Genomic DNA, 13,124 nt, shown 5'->3' on the forward strand with positions numbered 1-13,124 from the left:
AAAATATTTTCAAAGAATATAGATACAAATTTGTATCATTAAATAATTTGCAACAAAGTACTTGGCATCAAATATACAAGCAAGCATTTGCAATTATAAAATAAAAGGTACAAACCTTTATCACAGAGTGGTCCAGTCCATCCGGCAGCACATGTACAAGTAAATGAACCTAAGGTGTTTATACACGTTGCACCATTCTTACACTGTGTTGCTGTGCACTCATTAATATCTGAAATGAGGTACAGAGGGATTCCATCTAATTGCAAATCACTTATTTGCATATACTGGCTATATGCATACGGTTTCAGTAAACAAATCCTTTTCTTTTTATTTATCAATACATTTTATTGCTTTTATGCATTCCCATATGTAAATTTGTTTATATACATGCCTTATAGACATACATATTTCTCTTATCCCATTAAATGCCTGGGCATTCAAACCACCTGAATAGAAGTAATTTTCAATTTAGAAGAAAACAAAACAACTGCTGATTTTTTTACACCACTGACATACTCAAGATTCTGTAGTTCAGGTAAAAGTTAAAGAAAAAAAAGCATTATGTACAGAAATACATGTCATATTGTTTTGTATAAATTTAGCAGCAAGTTATTAAATAGGTTGGTATAAAACAAAATACTGCTTATTAAACTCAAAGTCTTTGATCTTAGAAGGTACACAAGAAAACTGCCTTTGAATGAAAGGAACATAGTTTCCAGTCCCCAGCCAATGCAAAAAATTTCCCAGACAAATTGTCCCTATTCAATGCAGTGAATTTCCCAGACAAGTTGTCACCTGCGAATGCAACACATTTCCTGGACAGGTTGTCCTCAGCCATTGCCACATATTTCCCAGACAAGTTATTGCCACCCAATGCAACACTTTTCCCAGACAAAATGTCCCCAGCAAATTCAATGCAGTTCCCAGACAAGCTGTCCCCAGCCAATGCAACACATTTCCCAGACAAGATGTCCCCAGCCAATGCAACACATTTCCCAGACAAGCTGTCCTCAGCCAATGCAATGCATTTCCCAAATAAGCTGTCCCCAGCCAATTCAATGCTTCTAACAGATAAATTCAGTTACTCAAAACTACTCTGGTGGTCTAGTGGTTAGAGTGTCTGCCTCGGATGTGGGAGGTCGTGGGTTTGATCCCTGGCCAAGTCATACCAAAGACTTACAAAAATGGTACTAAGAGCTGCATCACTTGGTACTCAGCATCAAGAGGTTAGTATTAGGACTGGTCGGCCTGGTGTCAGTATAATGTGACTGGGTGGGACATCATGCTACATGTCTGCAGCATGATGCCCCAGTGCTAGACATCACTATAAACTGCTACACTGCAGACATCATAGCGATATGACTGAAAAATTGTTATAGCTACGTTAAAAATTCAAATCACCCACAAACACACTCAGTTACTCAATACTGACTTCCTGGTTATTGTTAGACCATGCACTCATCATCTTTCACTTTGCCAGTAAACTGGACATTATAAATGAGTGAGAGAGAGAGAAAGAGAAAGAGAGAGAGAGAGGAAAAGTAATCTACAACTGAAAATTACATGGTACAATAATTTAGACCTTGAAAGCAGACAGTTTTGTGTCATTTATTTTATTTTACATAGTAGAGTAATGTTTCTTTTGGTTTTCTTGTGTAAATTTCCAAGCTATTTACTAGAAAGTGAAGCAATCGACACCTGTCCATGCTAATTATGACGGTACTTAATATTTGAAATAAAAGCAACCATAAGGCAGGGTGATAGTAAATGTACATGTTATGCTGAACTCTTCAGTTATTTGATTGACTTTATCCAGAAAAAAGGATCTTTCTTAAATATTTGGAAAATGCTGGGAAATTTGTAAAACAAATTTTAAACACTCATTCCCACTTAGATGATTTTTAATTCTCCATTGGATTTACATCTTAACAAAGTGGATGAATACAGAGTACATGAGTCAGTGCTTTGATTTAGAAGTTGTCTGTCACAGGCAATGTGTGAATTGTTTTAATTTTGTTTCAAAACATAGATTATTAACAAAGTCTGTGTTACATTTAAATTTCTTTGCATTTAAAACACTGAGCAGTTGTGAGTAATTACAAAATAATTACACCATGTTGGTATATCACTGAAAAGCACATAACTTTTTATAAAGGAATACAATTCTGGTAACATATTTACATGTTTTTCTTTCATCAAAGTTACTTCAGCTTGTGAGGTGTTCTAATTATTACCCTTCCTACAGAGACAGATATGTTCCTGGTGAACAATTTGTAAGTTAAGAGAAGAGGGGGAGGGAGCTTTACTTAAGATAAAACATAAATAATATTAAAAGACAATTTATTTATTTATTTTAAATTGATCAGTAGATACATTGCAAGAAAGTCAACTAAGCATGCACTTTAAAAGACAATCATCCAATCATTAAACACCTGCATGTCTTGACACTACAAACCAGTCTGTACATGCAATTATTCAAGGGATACAAAATAGCAAATAATGAAAGATGCTTTTGAGTTCCTCCACTGTGAATATGCAAAAACCTAATATAATTCAGTTCTTTTGGCATTAATTTCTTGCAACAGATTTCTTCAACATAAGATCGAGTGGAGGAAGTGTACTAGAGAGGTTTAAATCCACCACTTACATTGGTGGAAAAAAAAGAAACTTAAAAGACACTTAATATGCTTGAATGTTTTATGATGTGTAATTTATTACTGTAAAGTTTCATTTAAATAGTAACTACTAGGATTTTCTTATATAACACTATAAAACAATTGAAATTCATAATGCCCGATTTGCTAAAAAAGCAAAATGTGATATGTACCTGGTCTAAAAATAACCAAGTGTGGATTCTAGCCACTGGAAGTGCTCTGTTAGTTGAGGACAACCTATCTGGGAAATAGCAAGCTAACTGGAAACAATATTCCTCTCAGACGCAGTTTCTTCTAAAGTGAGTGAATTTCCTAAATTAGCAGTCTGCCTACCAGGGCATATATCCTGACATTGGGTGTATTTGTCCAAACAATATTCTAAAGTGAGTGTATTTTCTAAATTGGCAGTCTGCCTTCCATGGCATAAATCCTGACATTGGGTGTATTTGTCCAAACAATATCAGATATTTAAGTCAGAAGACCATGAGTTAAGCAGCATTTTGTGCCATACCAAACTATGAAATATCTTGCTGCTTAATTCAGACAGGTATTTATGTATAGGATATTGTTGGTTCTTCTGCTTTGACAGCATTATATGTTAATGGTTTAAAAATCTCATGGTTTTAATGATGATATATTTGTGTTAATGATGTATGCCCTGTACTAATTGTGTTATTGATGTATGTCTTGTGCTGACTGTGTTACTGATGTTCATCCTGTGACAATTGTGTTAATGATGTATGCCCTGTGCTAATTGTGTTATTGATGTATGTCTTGTGCTGACTGTGTTACTGATGTTCATCCTGTGACAATTGTGTTAATGATGTATACCCTGTGCTGTATTATTGATGTATGTCTTGTGCTGACTGTGTTACTGATGTTCATCCTGTGACCAATGTGTTAATGATGTATGCCCTGTGCTAATTGTCTTATTGATTTATGTCCTGTGCTAATTGTGTTATTGATGTATGCCCTGTGATAACTGTGTTATTGATGTATGCCCTGTGCTAATTGTGTTATTGATGTATGCCCTGTGCTAATTGTGCTATTGAATGTATGCCCTGTGCTAATTTTATTAATGATGTATGCCCTGTGCTAATTGTGTTATTGATGTTCATCCTGTGCTAATTGTGTTATTGATGTTCATCCTGTGCTAATTGTGTTACTGATGTCCATCCTGTGATAACTGTGTTATTCATGTATGCCCTGTGCTAATTGTGTTATTGATTTATACTATGTGCTAATTGTGTTACTGATGTAAGTTCTGTGCTAATTGTTCTTGATGCATATCCTTTGCTACTTGTGTTACTGATGTATGACCTGCACTAATTGCATTACTGATGTTTGCCCTGTGCTAATTATTGATGCCATGTGCTAATTTTGACTAATTTTTGCTAAATGTGTTTCTGGTGTATGCCATGTGCTAAATGTGTTACTGATGTATACCCTGTGCTAATTGTTCTTGATGTATGCCATGTGCTAATTGTTATTGATGTGTGCCCTGTGCTAATTGTGTTTCTAATGTATGCCCTGTGCTAATTGTTACTTCACATATTCTTGATTTATTTTGATGTATTTTACATTATATTATTCAATAAAGATTTAAAACATAATGTGTGATATAACTTGCTTGTATATGCCTCATCATGTCAGGTTTTCTCTTGCAGTTTTGTATTTAATGTTACAACCCAACACATATATTACCAACCCAACACATATACTACCCACCCAACACATATATTACCATATGGTAAGGTCTTTACTTGGCAGTTTTGTATTTAATGTTACAACCCAACACATATATTACCAACCCAACACATATACTACCCACCCAACACATATATTACCATATGGTAAGGTCTTTACTTGGCAGTTTTGTATTTAATGTTACAACACAGCATATACATTACCAACCCAACACATATACCACCCACCCAACACATATATTACCATATGGTAAGGTCTTTACTTGGCAGTTTTGTATTTAATGTTACAACACAGCATATACATTACCAACCCAACACATATATTACCAATCCAACATATTTATTACCAAATGATAAGGTCATTACTTTGCAGTTTTGTGTTTAATGTTACAACCAAACATATACATTACCATCAGGTAGCATCTTAACTTTGCAGTTTTGTATTTAATATTACAACCCAACATGTATATTACCATATGGTAAGGTCTTTACACTGCAGTTTTGTTTAATATTACAACCAAAAGTATATTCTATATGGTAACATTTTTACTTTGCAGTTATGTATTTAATGTTACAATCCAAAACATAAATACATACATACAAACATATATATATATATATATATATATATATATATATATATATATATATATATATATATATATATATATATATATATATATATATACATATATATATATACATATACATATACATATATATATATATATATATATATATATATATATATATATATATAACCAAATGGTAATGTCTTTACTTTACAAAGATTTCTTCTCTACTGGCTTTTGGTTGTTATCATTTACATACACAGATCCATTATTTGCATCATTCTTAATGTCAAAACCGGTTCATTGAGTTTCACTGTAACTACATGCAATTAAACTGAGTTTCACTGTAACAACATGCAATTAATCCTAAGCATGTTACAGTATAAATTACAAACATGTTTAAAGGACAGTATTTCCTCAAAGTTTTGTATTTATCAATGTGCATATTACTAATGAAATCTTGGGCAACAAATAATTGAAATTTAATACCAATATTTTGATATGGCAAGTAGGAATTTAAAACTTGTTCCATATTTTCTAAGCCTATTAATGGGTATTAATTTAAGACCTGTTCCATATTTTCTAACCATGTCAGTGGGTATTAATTTAAAACCTGTTCCATATTTTGTAAGCCTGTCAGTGGGTATTAATTTAAGACCTGTTCCATATATTTCTAAACCTGTCAGTGGGTATTAATTTAAGGCCAGTTCCATATTTTCTAACCATGTCAGTGGGTAATAATTTTAAACCTGTTCCATATTTCTAAGCCTGTCAGCAGGTATTAATTTAAGACCTGTTGCATATTTTTTAAGCCAAATCAAGACATAAATGTCCTTATATAATATCAAATAAAATACCAGACATAGTTCAATATTTATGTAGGTAATCATGTGACATTTGTTTGTGGTGCTTTGTGGTTAGCCAAATGTTTATTCTGCTGACTCATCAACATTAAATTTTTCTTTTTTGGAATAACTTGGAATATAAATATAACTATTAATATACATAATTTTTGTTCTGTTAATAAGCTCATTACAAACTATTTTCCTTTGAATCTTTTATGGTGAAGTGATTAAATATTAATTACTCAATTTCGGTGAATAACTTTAGATATGCTGATTGAAACTTTCATTGTTTTATAATGACAATGACATCCATGACTGCTAAAAAAACATGCATCTGTATCACATTGAAGTTCACTGTCTTATAATGCCAGTGACATTGATAGCTTCTAAAGAACAAATTAATCCATATAACACAGAAAATGGTAAAAACTGAACTTGACCTTGATCTTTTAATGCAAAATGCCATACCAAACATAATTTCAATTCATGGTGTCCTTACAAAATTACTGAGAAGAAATTAAAGAAAGGCAAAATTCTAAATCAAAAACCATAATAATAGAAAAAATGGTGATAATATAACCTTATATCATTTTAATGTAAAGCCAAAAGCAAGATTGTATTTTAATCCATGCATTCCTTCAAAGGTTAATGCATGAAAATGAAACCATAATGCAAAGATCAAATTCAAACAGGGGCCATAACTCCATAAGTCATGAAATCTTTGAAAATTGAACTTCTTAATGTTAAGCCATACATCAAATTTGATTTCAATCCATGAAGCACTTCAAATGCTATTGAGTGGAAACAAAAAGGGCGGGCAAAGCTGGAACCAAACAGGGCCCATAATTTCATTAAAATTTGCAAGAAAATGGTAAAAATCAAACTTGACATAAGTCTTCTTACTGAAAAACCTCATACAAATTTCTTTTTGATCCATTGAAAGTCTCATACAAATTTCTTTTTGATCCATTAAGAGTCTCATACAAATTTCTTTTTGATCCATTAACAGTCTCATACACATTTCTGTTTGATCCATTAAGAGTCTCATACAAATTTCTTTTTGATCCATTAAAAGTCTCATACACATTTCTGTTTGATCCATTAAAAGTCTCATACAAATTTCTTTTTGATCCATTAAGAGTCTCATACAAATTTCTTTTTGATCCATTAAAAGTCTCATACAAATTTCTTTTTGATGCATGAAGAACCTCAAATTTCTTTTTGATCTAAGAACCTCATACAAATTTCTTTTTGATCCATTAAGAACCTCTAACAAAATTCTTTTTGATCCATTAAGAATCTCAAAAAAATTTCTTTTTGATCCAAGAACCTCATACAAATTACGTTCTGATCCATTAAGAACCTCATAAAAATTTCTTTTTGATCCATTAAGAGCATCATACAGATTTCATTTTGACCCATTAAGGATCTCATAGAATTTCTTTTTGATCTATTAAGAACTTCATATAAATGTCTTTTTGATCCATTAAAAGCCTCATAGAAATTTCTGTTTGATTCATTAAGAACCTCATACAAATTTCTTTTTGTTCCATTAAGAACCTTATGGAAATTTCTTTTTGATCAAAGAACCTCATACAATTTTTGTTTTGATCTATTATCCTCATACAAAGTTCTTTTTGATCCATTAATGGTCTCATACAAATGTCTTTTTGATCCAATAAAAACCTCATATAAATTTATGTTTGATCCATTAAGAACCTCATACAAATTTCTTTTTGATCCATTAAGAGCCTCTTAAATTTGTTTTTCATCTATTAAGAGCCTTTTAAATTTGTTTTTGATCCATTTAGAACCTCACACAAATTTCTTTTTGATTCATCACATCTTTTAAAAGGTACAGAGTGGAAATAAATTTTGTGACAAATGTGATAGGACATTAGCCTGTAAGGGGACTGGATGGATGGACAAAAGTATAGGACTTCACCCTTCCTAAATATGGCAACAGTACAAAAAGAACTGATTTATGGTATAAATATCAGCAACAATGTAATCAATACCTGTAGAACACAGTTGTCCTGTCCACCCTTCTTTACAGTGACAAATAAATGACCCCTCAGCATCGATGCATGTTGCATTATTGAAACAGGGATTTGAAGTGCACTCATTTATATCTGGAACAAATCGATCACTGATATTAGCATACTCAATATGTGTAATTAAACATTTTAGACACACACATAACACAATAACATATTATTAACCAAACATTTGTACATAGTGAAATTTCCCACCACCATTTCCAATAATTTCACACTCTGAATTACTAAAATTCACCAATCTATTATTGGTCATATGACATGTTTTGTTGGAAGCTACTTCTTAAAAAATCAGAAGGTGATTATTTAATCATGGCATCTGTTCATTACAATGGTGTTTGGTTTATTCACAAATATTTACTGGGAGTCAGTACAGATGGTACAGCATATCTATCAACTCAATGTGGAGATAATTTCCAAAACCATTAAATTTTCTTGACTTTAATACAGAAAAGAGCCAATATATGTTTTTCACAATATATATTAAATACGTTATACATGTCTGCATAAAAATTACAATAGTATGTATGTATGTATGTATGTATGTATGTATACATGCATGCATGTGTATGTATACATGCATGCATGCATGCAAGTATGTATGTATGTATGCATGTATGTATGTATGTATGTATGTATGTATGTATGCATGCGTGTATGTATGTATGTATGTATGTATGTATGTAGGTATGTATGTATGTATATATGTATGTATGTATGTATAATATCTACTTAATTCGCAACGTTTCCCTGTCCAGCCTGGATCACAATTTTCACAGATAAAACCTCCGAGTGTATTGTTACATGTGCTTTTGTGTAGACACTGAAAACTGTCTAGGCACTCATTCACATCTGATGGAGAAAGAAACAATTTATGAAACAAACTTATAATTAAATGTATATGTATAACAGCTGGACATACTGGATATTCTTTATTTATTATAGGTCAAGCACAGCAAAAAAAGGAATATTTTACTCACAAATCATTCAATATGGGTCATGTTTGCAGTGGCTTTAAAATTCCATCTGCGACATGTTACCAGTGACTTTAAAATACCATCTGGGACATGTTTGCAGTGACTTTTACATGCAACATTCTGCTATACTTAATAAAAAGGATATAAATAAATACAAGAGTAATCACTATGCATCCTTCTGATTTTTCTTTAAATTACTATAAAAGCACTTTAACTCCATCTCACAAATACAAAATATTCAGCATTTTTGTTTCAGTTTTCTAACTAATCATCAATATTACATCATTTAATTTTCTCACAAATAATCTTTGTGTAAATTTAGTTTCCGCACAAATTCCCCCAAATGTTATGCTTTTGTTACAACTTTACGCCATGTCTTCAATAATGACAATTGGCTTTCTCACCATCCTGACAGGTTGGCCCAGTCCAGTTTGGAGGGCAGATACAAATATATGACCCAAAGTTGTTGTTGCATGTTCCTCCATTCTTGCAAGGGAAGGAAATACATTCATCGACATCTGCAACAAAAAGTCCTTTGTATATTTTAGGGACTCCATCCTGAGATAATTGAAAAATATTTATTTTAGGTGATTCCAATCTTTTATGCCTATTGTCTAGTTGTTTCTATTAGCATTAAAGCAATATTTTTTTTGCTTGAATGAAATATGTATAAACTTCTAAGATATACATGTATGTATGCACTTAAGAGATTTAGCTACGAATTACAAAAACAAGAGGCCCAAGTGAGGCTGACATCATTCATTTGGCTGACATCTACCCTAAAGGCCAAATGGAACAGAAATTGACAAAGAAATATGGATTTCAAGGATGCATTCTGCCAAAGTTTGTTCCAATTGTGTTGACTGGTTTGGTTAAGCGTTGTGTGAAGGTTTTCTATGACATTTAATGATAGATCAGCAGTTTGAAGATTTTTCTATGATATTTAATGGTAGATCAGCATCATTTGCATGAATTTAAGACCTTTATGTCAGCATGCTTTCTGTCCAATGTGGTTTAATTACAACATCCAATTTCTGAGAAGAAATCACATAAAGGTTTGTCTATTCATAAGTAGCAGCAGCCATATTTGATGTTGGATTCTTTGCACCATTTTTAAAAATTTAAAGGTCTTTAAGCCAAGCATTTTTGTTCAAATCTGGTAAAATTCTGTTGTCTGATTTTTACATAGATGTTGCTTGATGGTCATTTCTGATTGGCATCATTTTCATGACTCTTACATGTTTTTGTGCCAAACACTTTCTGTCAAATTGTATATAATTGTGTTTTGCAGTTTTTTGAGATGTTTAATGAATGTTATACTTTTAGTAATGGTTGCCATACCTAATGGCAAGTTGGCACCTTTCATGAAACCTAAAATGTCCTTATGCCACAATGCTACCTGTCAAATTTGGTTACATTCTTCTGATGTGTTTTTGAAAAGAAGTCATATATATATATATATATATATATATATATATATATATATATATATATATATATATATATATATATATATATATATATATATATATATATAATTTACCTTTGTCATATTTAATTGTAGATCTGAATCATTTTATAAAACTAAAAGGTCTTTATAAAAGAAGGCTCTAAAAATGGTTAAAACTGGTTCAGTGTTTTTTAAGAAGCTATTGAAAATAGTAAGTGTTGACAGATAATGGATGCAAAATACAAAGATTTTGTGTCCCATACAGTCCATGTGCATTTCACAATATTTTCCATGCTGTACAATATTTCAATTTAAGATCTGATATACATTTAAGGAACTAATAATGTTCAAAATTTATTAAATTTCATATGCTTAACAATGCATGGCACTTCAAAATATTGAGATATAAATCAAGAAAGACATTCTTCTAATTGATTCAAGGGTTATACAAAGTTTAACAGTGACAAAAACAACTTAATCTGCAACATCCTAAAATCAAGAACATAAGTATATATTTATTAATTTTATTAAGACTAATCTCTATCTTAATTACATTTATTAATTTTATTAAAACCAATCTCCATTTTAATTTTGTGATTAAAATGCAGAGATTTTATATTTTTTCAAAAATTTTGTTAAAAAAAGTTGTTATTGATTACCATTCTGGCAGGTAGTTCCAGTTCTTCCTGCTTGACATTTGCAAACAAATGAGCCAGGCACATTAGTACAATTGCCATTGTAAAGGCAGGGGTTTTGCAGGCATTCATTTATATCTAAAGAAAATACATTTCATAAAATTAGAATGTGAACATTAAGTAGTACCATTACTGCAAACATATTGAGTGTTGCTACTAGGACTCTCCAAAAGATGGGGAGATCCCAGCTTAAGGATTGCAATCACAAACTTACTAATTATATTTCTGCACAAAATAGACATTTCAAATTACTGCCAGGATCTCAGAAGTCAGTAATCTGCCTCAATACATATTTATGAATACACGTTAACACAATGTCTGATGGCTTCTCATACAGACTGCAATTGTGGAACCTATCTTTGTGGAACCTACCTAAGCAAAACTAGACTTCACATGTAAAAAACTGATACAGTATTAACTTCATGTGTGAAGAATCTTAACTATCATTGCTGAATTCTACATCTATTACTCGCATTTACGTTTTTAAGGATATGCACAGACATAATGAAACTGTGCGGGATTGTTGTCATTTTGCATGATTTCCCTTGTTAGGATATGCACATACCTAAGGAAACTGTGTGGGATTGTTGTCATATTGCATGATTTCCCTTGTTAGGATATGCACCGACCTAATTTTGTCATTTATGTAATTATTTGCAAAAGTAGGTCACAGAAATGTGTGATTGATACAATCCTGTAACCTGGTTACAACACTATGTGTGCAACACACTGTAATATTAGATTAAGCAGTTACATACATGAATATTATAAACTGCATGTATGCTGACTGGAGATCAATTTTCAATGAATATTATAAACTGCATGTATGCTGACTGGAGATCAATTTTCAATGACATATTTTAAACTGCATGTATGCTGACTGGAGATCAATTTCAATGACATATTATAAACTGCATGTATGCTGACTGGAGATCAATTTTCAATGAATATTATAAACTGCATGTATGCTGACTGGAGATCAATTTCAATGAATATTATAAACTGCATGTATGCTCACTGGAGATCAATTTTCAATGACATATTTTAAACTGCATGTATGCTCACTGGAGATCAATTTTCAATGACATATAATAAACTGCATGTATGCTGACTGGAGATCAATTTTCAATGAATATTATAAACTGCATGTACGCTGACTGGAGATCAATTTTCAGTGAATATTATAAACTGCATGTATGCTGACTGGAGATAAATTTTTACAGACAATATGGGCAGACCAAAATTCAGAAAATGGCTCACACAAGTTATACAGTCTTTGAAGAGTAAGGTATGGAAGGTTTTCAAACAGTTGTCTCAGAAACTTCACCAAAGTAAGTGAAAGTCTGTAGTGAATGAACTACTATAAGGATAAAGGTCACTGTAACCCAATATATATGCTGCATTATATTTACACTTGTCCCCACAGAACATACTTTATTTAGTTTAACTGATGACTTCAGTCTACAATGAACTTGGTGTCTAATTTTAAAGCATTTATAAATTACTTCAGAGCTCTGCTTATAAGCTAAGTAATATTTAAATTACTTGCCATCGACCTGTTTTCACTGTATACCAACTGTCATCACAGTGATAATATATCACCAGCAGACACAAAGTTTTACCTATTATTCCTGCTTTTAAAGGTATGGAAATGAATTAAAATTTGCATAAAATAAAAAGATATTAGCACTATGCTGAGAATGGGTCCTTGGCCAGAAGTATTATTTTTAAAACATTCTATAACAGTTGTTTCATGTACATGTCATGAAATAAAGTATTTTTCCCTTTATAAATTGTTACTGGGTATTTTTCTGCATAGAAATCATTACTGGGTTCAGCAATTATTGAAGATGTAAAGAAAATTTCATGGCATCTAATATTTGATTTATTATCAACTAAATTCTCAGCAGTCAAAAAATAGAGAAATATGAAAATGAAAATTTAACACTTTTTGAGCATTAGGCTATTAAAGAAACTTTAGATCTGACACAGAAAAAAATGAGGTATTCAAAATCTTACTAATATATGGCTGGTCATAGATATTATAAACATTACCTAAAAATCAAAAGACAAGAGCAACCTTAGATATAAAGTCCAGAATAACCTTAATATTTACCCTAGATATGAAGCAAAGAATAACCTTGACATTAACCCTATATATGAAGTCC

The 13,124-nt window shown here is 31.5% G+C and overlaps 1 protein-coding gene across 1 annotated transcript in view; it reads right to left on the bottom strand.

Moving 5' to 3' along the window:
• The window catches only part of LOC149798748 (uncharacterized), a 337,174-nt gene that overhangs the window by 102,039 nt on the left and 222,011 nt on the right, over nt 1–13,124 (bottom strand). Inside the window, exons 59-63 of the mRNA XM_089957621.1 lie at nt 10,921–11,034; nt 9,216–9,329; nt 8,567–8,686; nt 7,796–7,909; nt 116–229 (exon numbers count right to left, since the gene is read on the bottom strand). Of these exons, the coding sequence (XP_089813747.1) occupies nt 116–229; nt 7,796–7,909; nt 8,567–8,686; nt 9,216–9,329; nt 10,921–11,034 (576 nt within the window). The remainder of the gene's footprint in view (nt 1–115; nt 230–7,795; nt 7,910–8,566; nt 8,687–9,215; nt 9,330–10,920; nt 11,035–13,124) is intronic.

Source organism: Sinohyriopsis cumingii, chromosome 5, assembly GCF_028554795.1.
Source record: "Sinohyriopsis cumingii isolate HCF-2022 chromosome 5, ASM2855479v2, whole genome shotgun sequence".
Taxonomy (NCBI): domain Eukaryota; kingdom Metazoa; phylum Mollusca; class Bivalvia; order Unionida; family Unionidae; genus Sinohyriopsis; species Sinohyriopsis cumingii.